This window comes from Arachis hypogaea, chromosome 13, assembly GCF_003086295.3.
Source record: "Arachis hypogaea cultivar Tifrunner chromosome 13, arahy.Tifrunner.gnm2.J5K5, whole genome shotgun sequence".
Lineage (NCBI taxonomy): Eukaryota > Viridiplantae > Streptophyta > Magnoliopsida > Fabales > Fabaceae > Arachis > Arachis hypogaea.
Window position 1 is genome coordinate 127,605,481 of NC_092048.1, and position 12,238 is coordinate 127,617,718.

The 12,238-nt window shown below is 34.4% G+C and overlaps 3 protein-coding genes across 4 annotated transcripts; 2 read left to right on the forward strand and 1 right to left on the reverse strand.

The window, feature by feature from the left end:
• The first annotated feature begins 405 nt into the window (after positions 1-405).
• On the forward strand, positions 406-3,353 carry LOC112733294 (2,3-bisphosphoglycerate-dependent phosphoglycerate mutase 1). 2 transcript variants are annotated; one of them, XM_025782211.3, is made up of 9 exons: positions 406-526; positions 640-854; positions 960-1,195; positions 1,287-1,405; positions 1,502-1,658; positions 1,788-1,889; positions 2,002-2,121; positions 2,554-2,621; positions 2,711-3,353. In XM_025782211.3, exons 2-8 carry the CDS (start codon positions 644-646, stop codon positions 2,596-2,598), a joined length of 990 nt encoding a protein of 329 aa, XP_025637996.1. In that variant the 5' UTR covers positions 406-526; positions 640-643; the 3' UTR covers positions 2,599-2,621; positions 2,711-3,353. The 2 variants fall into 2 exon arrangements, with proteins under 2 accessions (XP_025637996.1, XP_025637997.1); XM_025782212.3 differs by lacking the exon at positions 1,788-1,889 and having other exon boundaries at positions 430-526.
• A 1,276-nt stretch (positions 3,354-4,629) lies between these two features.
• Positions 4,630-8,451, forward strand: LOC112733295 (type I inositol polyphosphate 5-phosphatase 5). The gene is made up of 10 exons (XM_025782213.3): positions 4,630-5,033; positions 5,124-5,226; positions 5,313-5,387; positions 6,408-6,495; positions 6,594-6,698; positions 6,804-7,347; positions 7,451-7,644; positions 7,719-7,827; positions 7,914-8,062; positions 8,134-8,451. The coding sequence occupies exons 1-10, from the start codon at positions 4,869-4,871 to the stop codon at positions 8,348-8,350; spliced, it is 1,749 nt and encodes a 582-aa protein (XP_025637998.1). The 5' UTR covers positions 4,630-4,868; the 3' UTR covers positions 8,351-8,451.
• A 49-nt stretch (positions 8,452-8,500) lies between these two features.
• Positions 8,501-10,064, reverse strand: LOC112733296 (putative ETHYLENE INSENSITIVE 3-like 4 protein). Its single transcript, XM_025782214.3, has one exon. It carries the CDS (start codon positions 10,018-10,020, stop codon positions 8,659-8,661), a length of 1,362 nt encoding a protein of 453 aa, XP_025637999.1. The 5' UTR covers positions 10,021-10,064; the 3' UTR covers positions 8,501-8,658.
• Positions 10,065-12,238: the final 2,174 nt, after the last annotated feature.

Here is a 12,238-nt window from a genome sequence, read left to right on the forward strand (position 1 = left end):
GAGTCTAAGAAAATTAGGTAATATTAAAATCTTTTATTTTATTTAAATAAAAAAAGTAAAAAACCTTTTTTATATGTATGTAATATTTTTGTCTTTTTAAATAGTAATATATTGATTCAAAAATATTTTATTTTTTCTAACAATACTCGGAATAAACACACAAAAATTTAGTTTCTAAAACCGTTTAGTGAATATATATTAATTTTTTTATATTTTTAATTTTTTCGACCGTTTTTCTATCGTAATATTTTTTAAATTATTTTATTTGGTATAAACTTTTTGTTCACATCATAATTTACCCATTTGTAAAATGATGTAAAAAAGTGACATCAAAATGCAAACTATACAAAATAAAAAATGAATTAAAATTTATATATAAATATATTAAAACTGATTTGATTTGATGATTAATTTTTAATGTTTTATAGTCTCCGAATGAATTAGTTGAATGAATTCGTCTGTTTTTACATTTCAGCATTGCTCTTCTCCAAATTGGAGCTTGCGTCCGATCTTCGGCCCCAGCCTTGTCAGTACTCAGTATCTTGATTTCTCTTTCTCTACATTTATTGTTGTGGATTTACGATGTATAGTTAACAGTAATTAACATGCTTAAATTGATTTGAATTTAACGATCCCAAGATTCATGGCCGCTACTTTTCTAAACCACCCTTGGGGGCTTCAAGGTTCCTGCTGCATTCCCTCTTCTAGAATGTTCGCGTCTTCCTCTCTCCGATTCCCCTCCTCCTCTCTTTCATGGCACCGCCACAAGGTTCGTGGATCATCATCCTTTTCTGACGACCCCGCCGCATTCATCTCTGATGCTATTATCAGTTCTCACCGTCACGAATCACCTAGTAAGCATTCTTGAATTCTTGATTTTCTTATATCATGCAACAGAGGTATAATGCATTGCTTCGTAATATGTATCATTTGATTTTGATTTTGATTGTGTGGGATAGGTGAGAGTGAGAGTGAGAGTACTTTGATATTGATTCGTCATGGTGAATCCTTGTGGAACGAAAAGAACTTGTTCACTGGGTGCTGTGATGTGCCTTTAACAAGGAAGGGTGTGGAGGAAGCTATTGAAGCTGGTAAGAGGATCAGCTATATACCCATAGATATTATTTTCACTTCTGTCTTGATTCGAGCCAAGATGACCGCCATGCTTTCAATGACTCAGCACCACCAGAAGAAGGTGTTAACATAAATTACTTATTATTCTTCTTAAAATACTATTGGAATTTGGAACCTGGATTTCTTAATCAAATCAAATGTTTACTCTTCAGGTTCCAATAATCATCCATAATGAGAGTGAACAGGCAACTGCTTGGACTCGAATTTACAGTGAAAAAACTACAAAGCAGTCTATTCCAGTTATAACAGCTTGGCAGTTGAATGAAAGAATGTATGCAGAATTGCAGTTATTAATCTTTTTTATTTATCGCTTGTTTCCATACATACTAAGAGGATGGATGTGTCATTCCTTATGCTACTTCTATAGGTATGGGGAGTTACAGGGCCTTAACAAGCAGGAAACTGCCGAAAGATATGGGAAGGAGAAAGTGCACGAGTGGCGTCGCAGTTTTGATATTCCTCCTCCAAAGGGTGAGAGCTTGGAAATGTGTTCAGAGAGAGCTGTTGCCTATTTTAAAGATTTTGTAAGGGTGTCAATTTCTGCTGTCGTGTCAAAGTAAAATATTGGTTTCTATGACTTTGATATGTTTCTGGGAAATAAAACATTTTAATTTTCCATGAGAGCTGCTGATATTCAGAACCATGCATTGTAGATTGAACCCCACCTAAAATCTGGAAGGCATGTGATGGTTGCTGCTCATGGAAACTCATTGAGGTCTATTATAATGTACCTTGAAAAATTAACCTCTCAAGAGGTATCATACCTCAAGTTGCAACTATCTTATTTCTGTAATACTAATTTCTTTGTTTGAAATAATATAGGAATCATAGGATTAATTTCATCTTCACTTCTTCATGGCTAAACAGGTCATGAATTTAGAACTGTCAACAGGGGTACCATTGCTTTACATATACAAAGAGGGGAAGTTTATCAGTAGAGGCAGTCCTGTGGGGACTACAGAAGTTGGTGTTTATGCATATACTCAGGTATGATCACTTACCCTAATAATTAAATTGTTATTTACTTATTTACTATGATATCTATATGATGTATGCTATCGGGTCTTATGTCTTAGTTTGTCAGATCCCTCAATTTCTTCCATCGATTGACTTCATTTCTAGTTTTACTATAGTCTTCTAGAAAACCAAACAAGCTCTTTTACATGGTTTTCAATGTGCTTGTGTGCCATTATTGTCAAAGGAATGACCAACGATAGTTTTTTATTTGTTCTGTCTTTACATAAGTGATGGTATAGATGAGAGATATTCTTGCTATCTCAATCTCTTTTTCTTTGACTACTTTTGAGTTCTCTTTCTTATTTTATGGTGTCAGAATGTCCTGATTCACTTGCTATATCAATCTCTTTTGAACTGATATGCTATAATAGACCTGCTGTATGCTGCTGTTTGTGTCTACAGGGGTTAGCTGATTACAGACAGCAGTTTGATGAAATGTCACATTGATCCTTCATCACTTGAAAGTTCTGGTATGTAGTCTCATGCAAATTTCTCCAGTAAAATATCTAGTATTCCATACAGTCACTGATAATGAGTGTGCTCATATATATATTTGCAGGTATAGTTTTGTATGTTAACTTTTGGTGGGTGGCTTCATATTTTAGTTTCTAACAGTGGCGTTCTACACAATTAATCATCTTATGGCAGACCATTAGAAGAACTGGAAAATTATAGGAAGAAATTGATGAACCCCATGATAATTTAAAATCTGTGAAACTGAAACTTGGAAGCTGAATTCTTTTCTGCACTGCAGTAGTGCAGTCTTAACTCTAAAATGACTCTGGTTGGAGAGTGAGAGAGAGAGATAGTGAACAACTGGAAGTTGGTAATATAGCAATAGAATTTGAATGTGTCTGCCTGGAAGTGACTCATAGTTGCCATGTTTTAAGATTTTGAATCTAAGGTTTTTTATTGAAAACATTGTCAAACTAGGCAAAATATTTCTTAGAGCGGTATGGCTTGTGCCAGTTATAACTTGTGAGAGTGATTTTGCATTTGTTGCCACTTATCATCAAGTGGTCAAATTGCATTCTCCCGTTGGATTGTGCGGCCTTCGTCTTGTTCTTGTCTTCTAATCGATTTACTGTTTGAAGAAAACAACAAACAGGTTACAGGAATTCCTTAGTTGTATTATTATTGAGCTTAATATATATCTCTGACTTCATTTACAGAAAATAAAAGGGACTGAATGCATACTTTTTTACTCTCTGTATGTTCACTTTTAAATATTTATTTGATTTGAATTAACAAAAATGATTAAAATGTGGTGGAGTTATATAAAAAAAATTACATAATTATCTTTAGATTAGGACAATAATAATAATTCTCTTTTTAATTGCTTTATTCATTTATTCGCTTTTATCATTTATTTCATGTTGATTAGAGTACCAATAATAACGAGCATGATTGAAAAAATTAGTAATTAATTTGCTACGGGAACACTTTCTTTTCTTTTTTTTCTTGAAAAAGCAAAATTCTAGAAGTGGACAACAAATGAAGAAACAAAAAGTATTTAATTAAGTTTTGAAAGGCAACAACCCATTAGCTAACGACATACTTTAAATGGAACTCAGGTAACGGCATACTTTTAAATGGAACTCAGGTTTGTGACAGCTGGGAAAAACCGTGAGAAACAAAAAAAAAGAGTTTTGAAAGACAAAATAAATAAAAGAATTGATTACATTCTTTTCTTAAGATTTTAGTAGATTGATTGCGACAACTTTTTATTTATTTGGAATTTAGATACGTCTTTTAAAAAAAGCACTTTTATTAAAAAAATAAATTATTTACTTTCTTAAAAAACTGACAATACCTTGCTTTTATAAAAAAGTAAATACAAAAGATATTTTTAATACTTGAAAATTCTTTTTAAAAAGTCTAATCAAATATAAAATAATTTTTGTCTATTAAAAAAAATCTTTTTTAAAAAAATTATAAATACTTTTTTAATAGTCAATTCAAAGTAATTCAAACGGACCATTAAATATTTTGGAAGAGTTTCCTTAGACATTTTGTGATTTGAATTTCATCTTGCAATACTTAGCCTGACATTACGTTATAATGTGGAGTGTATCTTCTAGATGTTTGTTTCAATTGATGTTGTCATGTGTGAATTTTTATTGCTTAATATCTTTTCTAGCATGTTTTTTATGAGAAAAAATTAATCAGAGAATTGATTTTCCATCAAATGTTCTAATTCCAATTCCATAAGTTCAGAGAAAAATAAAATAAAAAAAATAGAAAAAGAGAAATAGAGATATACTAATAATTATGTAATGATTTGTAATTAATTGAGTCATTATTATTATTATTATTAAAACAAAGAATTCAGTATATACCCCCATTCTATAATAGAAACAAGTAAATAACAATATTTGGGTGTGGAAAATGGAAGCATGTGTAATATTTGGTATATTTGTGAGTTGTTTATGGCCTCATCAGGGAAGAGCATAACCTGTTATGGGTATGAGGCCTCATCGTTAAGTTGTCCGAAAGTTGTGCAGCCAAAATCTGAGCCATTTGAAAACGGAAAACAGCAACATCCTAAACACATACAAAAATACGAGTGTGAAAGTTGTTGCAGGAGGCTCGTAGATGATGAGTTAGTTACATCGCGATCAATCTGGTGCATGTTAGCAGGGTGGAGGACTCAATATCATATATAATAATATAATCTTATAATGCATGCATGTTCCAAAACCCGAAGTAGCCAGTGAATGTCGTATTTTTACGCTGCTTGTTCCAATTCTACTTGTACCATTTCAAATGATAATAATTCTAAAATGACCAAAGCCAGCGATCCTTCCATCAGCCCTATCAGGCAAATCTCTGCAGCCTCTTCTCCCGATGTTACTACCAACAAGAATGACAAGAAAAAGAGGGTTCGTTCTACATATATTCCTGCATTATGCCTTCCTTCATTTCTTATAATTTCTTATCTTCATTTATTTTATTGTTTTATTTGGTTCAAGTCTCTCTTTCCCAAGATTTTCGGTTCAAAGAGAACTGGGAGAGGCTCAGACGATGATGCTTTCACCAAGCCACATGAGGAAGGAGATCAAGGAGTTACTCTCGGTAATTTCTTTTTCACTTTTCTTTTTCTCTTTTTTGTCATCGTTGCTTTAATTTTTCTTTCATGAATGTTCTTTTCGTGTCCAAAGATTTGGAGAAGAAGATTGAATTCGGAAGAAAATCTTTCATGGAAGTATCTCCCTTCATGAGAAAAAGCTTCTCAGGTATGCATATATATTAATGTTGCATGCACTTAATTTGTAGCATAAAAAAATTTTTTACATTCCCTGAAACTCTTTTTATATATTCAAATTTTGTGGCTTGAATTTACATTGAGAAACTTTTGGGACAATGCTACGTTCTGGATCATCCAACTCGTATATAGTCCCAAGTACTTGGCAAGATATTTGTAGCTTACCTAACAAAAAAAGAATATTGGCTATTAGGAAGAATATTTTGTGATCAAGGGGGAAAAGGAAATCTTTTATTTGTTGTTTAGATATTTTTTTTCCGGCAACAATAGGGCAATAGCTAATAAAGAGTAAATAATCAAATTCATCTCTCAAAGATTATTTTTTTTTAAATTAATTCTCAAAATTTTTTTTAATCAAATTCGTCCTTCAGATATTTTCAATTAGTTACGGTAATCCTTTTACATTTTCGTTGTTGATTACTCAAAATTTATTAATGTAGCACGTTAAGTGACACTATATTGATCATAGTATACTCATAGCTGTCCTAATTGACGATTAACATGCTAAGTTTATGCAATTAGATCAAATTAATTTCAAATTGAGTAAAACTTTGAGACATTGAAATTCTTCAAATTAGAATTGATTTGATCTAATTTTATAAATTTATCATGTTAGCACTTAATTAGTATTGTCAAATGCCTATTATAGTAGTCACAAAAAAAGATGTCTATTGTAGTGTCACTTAAAGTGTCACATCTACAAATTTTGATACCATGAACACCAAAAGTGAGAGAGAGACTAATGTGGCTAACTTAAAATATTTGGAGGACAAATTTGATCAAAAGGAATTTTTTAAAAACCAATTTAGAGAATAAATAATCTTTCAAATACGAATTTTACTATTTACTCCGCTAATAAAACCCCATATATAGTTGCCAACTGTGTTAGGCATCATGGTTAGAAAGAGTGTCTCCGTACACTCATTGCAATTATGATTAGTCAAGATAATGGGAATAAAGCATGACCTTAGTTACTTATATGTGCTGACAGAAAGGGAGACTAGCCCAGGAATCGAAGGCCTAAATTTGTCTACTTTTGAACGACCTATGGGTCCAGAAACTGAAAGACAGAGTTTTAGGTTTGGTATTTTTCTTCGCCTATTGTAGTGAGATTAGAAGCTCGTGTTAGTAAGACATCTGTTTATAATAAATTAATAATAACTGGGAATGCATGTAGGATATTTGTTGCAACTTGGAATGTAGGAGGAAAGTCGCCAAACTATGATCTGAACCTTCAAGATTTCTTGCTGGTGGAGGGCTCTGCAGATGTATATGTATTGGGGTGAGTTTACAGTTACATCATGCTTGGTGGCAAGGCAAGAAACTAATAAGTAAAACTTTGAATTGAGTTCGCTGACATATGTGATTGTGTCTGTGTTTGATTAAGATTTCAAGAAATAGTTCCTCTTAGCGCTGGGAATGTATTGGTAATTGAAGACAATGAACCGGCAGCAAAGTGGTTAACATTGATAAGTCAGGCACTAAACAGGCCAAGAAACGAGCACAATGATTCGTATGATTCGAACCTGAAGAACTCGAGGGAGTTGAAGGGGCCTACAAGTCTGAACTTTTTTCAGAAGTCGTCACTGAAAGTTGTGAGTAAGAGCTTCAGGGCAGAGGGTAGCTGCCTCCTTAAGGCATGTAATTGTCCAGTGGAATCTCCAATCAGCAGAGACAGAAGGAGGGGGAGAAAGTTTAGTGACCCTGTTAGTAAGATAGATAATGAGATTCATGGTGAGACTAGCATGGAAGAGTTGCTCTCCATTGCAGAGATACCAATGAATTCCCAAAACAAGTACTCCCTTATATCAAGTAAGCAAATGGTTGGCATTTTTCTTACTGTATGGGCTAAAAACGAGTTGGTACCTCATATTGGCCATCTTAGAATAGATACTATTGGAAGAGGAATCATGGGTTGCCTAGGTAACAAGGTACATATGTATGCAAATTCATAATCATAATTAATCATATTGAGTTTTCCAAAACTAATAAATAAATAATAGTAGTGCATGTGAAATGATAATTGGTTTGCAGGGGTGTATATCAATGAGCATGACAATACACCAAACAAGCTTTTGTTTCATCTGTAGTCACTTGGCTTCTGGGGAGAAAGAAGGTGATGAGATAAAGAGGAATGCCGATGTAGCTGAGATCCTCAAAGGGATACAGTTCCCTAGGATTTGCAAGAACCCTTGTGCTAAAGCCCCTGAAAAGATTGTTGACCATGAGTAAGTAGTATTTCTATTATTATACTAATTTTTTAGTTGTAAATTCTCCTGTTTAATATCTGCATCTTCTGCAGACGAATAATATGGCTAGGTGATTTGAACTATCGGGTGGCTTTGAGTTATGAGGAAACAAGGACCCTCTTGGAGGATAATGACTGGGACACATTGTTAGAGAAAGATCAAGTGAGTATAGTATATATGCTTCCTAGTCCTCGCATAACATTATTATTACTTTTGATTCTACTGACTTGTATACATGTTTTCCTCAGTTGAACATGGAAAGAGAGGCAGGAAGGGTGTTCAATGGATTCCAAGAGGGAAGGATCGTATTTGCACCAACTTACAAGTATTCTCAAAATTCAGATTCCTATGCCGGAGAGACGGTCAAATCCAAGAGAAAACGCAGAACTCCAGCATGGTACTACTATAAATATTGATATTGAATGAAGAAATCCATTCCGATAACCACTTATGTTGAATAATTTTCAGGTGTGATAGAATACTATGGCGTGGTAAAGGCATTGAACAACTATCATATATACGAGGAGAGTCAAGGTTCTCTGACCACAGGCCTGTTTGTGCTATCTTCTCTGTGGATGTGGAAGTTAGAAATAGAAACAACAGGTTCAGGAAGGGTTACTCCTACGCTCACCCAAGACTTGAATTCGAAGACGTAATACCTCAAAGACATAGTTTCTATGATTAATTCAATCTAATATCAAACTTGTATATTTTCTTAGGAACTATAGAACAACGATATTTCATTTCAAAATTATTCTTTAATTCATTACTTCTCTCTTTCTCCAATGTGTTTATATATAACAGTAAAGCAGAACAAGAAAGCAATACAATCATGTTATGCAAACAAACCATATAACTTTTTTATACTTTCTTCCGATTATATTAATTACTAGATCGATAAGAATATACAGTACAATTATAATTAGTGGGTACGCCATAAGTCCCAGACTGAGGTTGATTCGAGCTCTTGTGTGATCTGTTGCGGTGGTGGATTTAGATTAAGTTCAAGGCTTCAAGCATGTTATTCTTGTTATCTCCTCCTGCTTCCAAGTGGAGTTCTGATGATGCATGCAATCCAAGATCTTCGTGAATGCCAGCATTCAAACTGAAGAGTCCATAGTCTTGTGGTATGGTGGCACCCGCTGCAGTCTCAGCCAACTCATAGGCAACAAGATCTTCGTTCCCAAAATGATTATTATCATCATGGTACCATGCTAGGTCCATGTTCATCAAATCATCCAATAATTTGGTGTCATCATCAAGAACATGGGGTTGTTCCGTGCGGTAGGCACATAGGGACTCATGGTTCATCCTTGAGTTCTTGTCCGGGAACCCCATGCACAACTCACTCTGCGGACACTCAGCGTTTTGACATGCATACATCTGCTTACTATTGTTATCGTCAATATCAGCACCACCATCATCGAAATCAAACACACTACTCTTCCTCTTGGAGGTTTCAGTGGATGATGGGGATGGTGGAGTGATTTGTGAGAGGGATTGTTGGTGGTTGACAACCTTGGACCACGTGGCAGTGTCTTTGGCAGTCATCTTGGCTTGCAGGGTCTTGGAGTGAGCCACCAAGCTTCTAAGCTTATCGAGATCAGGAGACATGTGCTTGATGACGGCAGCCAAGACGGAAACCTTCCATGCCTTCTTGAGGTCATGGGGCTTCCTATAAGGGGGCGGGCCTTGTTGCTGGGCCAGAAGGCCCTGCTCACCCCACCATAGCTCGTTGCCTTTGGGCCACCACGGAGGAGCCAGCCCTCTGTCAAGAGGGTACCTTCTCTGCGGTGGCACACAGTGCTGCATCAACGCGGAGAGGAGAGAACCCAGGGTAGTATCCTGGAGTTCATTCAAGAGATGCATGGAGGAACTTGCATACAAGTCACCATTTTCGTGATCCAGTAATCCTGATGGAAGGTACTTGGAGATGGCGAGGGGAGCGCTCTGATCAAACTTAACTTGGTCCTTCCACCATTCGCGGAGGCTCTCAGAGGAGCCAGTGATGGGCTTTCCCTTCTCAGTGACGATGCCGTAGACGAAGCCCTGACCGTTGCAGACTTGCATGATCTTGACCATGTACTTGAGGATGGAGTCCTGAGCACGTGCCATCTTCTTCCTCCTCGAGGCTTCTTCTTGGTCATCGTGCTTAGGACGCTTTTCCTTCAGCTTCTGGAGCAGCATGCGGTCCTTCCACATGCGCTTCTTCAGCTCTTCGTAGTCCACGCCCTCTACGTCCATTTCTTCTTCGTGTATCTGCACCATGCTAGTTTGGTAGGTAGAAGAGATGAGAGAAAGAGATGGAATAATGTGGTTAAAGTAAGAGAGGGTTATATATATAGATACGTGCATGAGAAGCTAAGGTAGTGGGAATGGCGGTGATGGAAGTAGAATGGCTGGTGCGTTAAGGAAATGAAGAAATTAGAGAAGCTTAGGAAATTCAACCAATAAATACGACAAGAGATTAGAACGAAACAAGACAAGAGAGTGTGTGAAGTGGGAGATTGACGACGAAATCATGTAGCGCCTGACGCGTGTGCACCGTGTGAACCTGTATACTATATATCTTAAGACTTAATAAAGAACAAAGTGGAACTCCCCAGTGACTATTTTGTATTATTGTCATGTTGATGAGTTGTGGAGCCTGTGGCTGTGGGCATGGAGGAGACGGAGAATTAATTAATATTGCATGTGTGTTGCCAACGACGTCATCATCAGCGTGCACCATCCACTGGCTCTTAGCACTCTCGACTGGTCCTTTGTGTTTCACATAACGCCCATCTAGAAATTTCCTGAGCTTAGACAAACTCCAAGTGAAGTTCTCCCAATATTTTAAGGAGATGGCTGGATGGATATTATAATTAAATTAAACCTTGATTTTTTTGGTCAACCCTTTCTGGGAAAATGGTCTTGGCGGTGTTACGCTTCTTTTTTTTTTTTTTCAAGTTAAAAGTGAGTTTTGAATTTGAGACTGATTTTTAAAAGAGAATTGAAAGATTATATTATTTCAGTTATAGTTCATTGAAGAGTGTTATGAAAACTTATTTATACGAGAAATTTTTGCAAATCAAAACTCAAGGACTTGAAAACATGATCTGGATTTATGTGCAGTTATGGTAGTCTATTCTGTTGTTTACTACAGATATAAAGTATACAGGACAGGGAGTTTCTATCTTTATCGACTTGCAAAATAAATATGAGAGAATAACTGCTTAGCCTGGTTGCTACCACAATGATGTGAAAAGGATTGCATAATAACAGTGTTAAGGTATATTAAAAAAAGGTAATGCATGTTAGGGAGATAAAAAAAAGTTTTATATATTAATTATTGTAATAATTAATAAATATTAAATAAAATAAATTTTGATTATTTTTTATTAATATTTTTTAGTTATTAAATATTTTTTATTAAAAAATAAGAAGAAAAGAAAGAAGGCTGTGATTATGGTCGCTTTGCAATTCATTTACACTCTTCTTTATTGAATATTGATATATCCTTTTGGAGAAAAAGGTTATGACCGGTCATAATACAGTCATAACGAAATAATTACATGTTAAAGTATACAAATCTTCATTTATCAATATCTGTACTCGGCGCATGCAAATTTGGAGTCTTTTAAATTTGTTTTCTTAACTTTGCGTTCTTTTCGCAGGAGGAAGGACAGAAAAGACAAAAGCTTACAAGACATTTGATTCTATTTCTAATTGTGAAGGTTTATTAATGTCTTAAAAAAAGGAAGTTAAATCTATAACTTTCTTTGTTATAACTCAAATGAGATAATCTTCTCATACTTATTTTGAGATTGCAAATTTGAGTTTTTCTATTTTTGGTTAAAAAAAATTTATAACTTTTTTTTTTAATTTGTTTACTTTAACTTTAAATTAAATTTAAAATTTATTAACTATTGAGTATGTCAAGTTAATATTTTAGGAGATAATTTTATTTTATCTCTTTATAATTGATCAGACATTAAGCAAATTCTTTACTTTTAGTTACTGTAATTTCTGTGAAATAGATAAAGTAGGAGACACTTTTATTTTATCTAATTTTAATAAAAAAAATAGAAAAAAAATAGAAAAGAGAGAATGATACAACCATGTATCCTATTTCAGTCACCATGTGCAATGTGACCTACATCCAATTTCCATTACAATAATGGTAAAATTTTTATTATCTTTTACAAATGTTACAATCACTAATTTTTTAGAATTCTATTCAATCCTATCTGGGACAAACAAACCAAACTTTTACCCAAGCTTAATTTAGCTAGGTTCACTCTTAAACTTTCATCCATTAAGTGTTTATCCAACTTAGTAAGAAAATCTTTTAAGATCATGAATAAAAAACAGAAATACATACAAAAGAGTTTGACATAATTTTTTGGCTTTTTCAAGATAACTTTCTTTACCTTTTCTTTCAATGACTTTTACTGATACCTCACTAATTACCTTTTTTCATTGAAAAGAAATAACAAAAGATGAATACTGAAAAATAAAAAATTTAATATGAAACCATAAAGGAGAAAAAGATTAAACTCAAAAGCTATGAGAACCCAAACAGTGTGCTCAC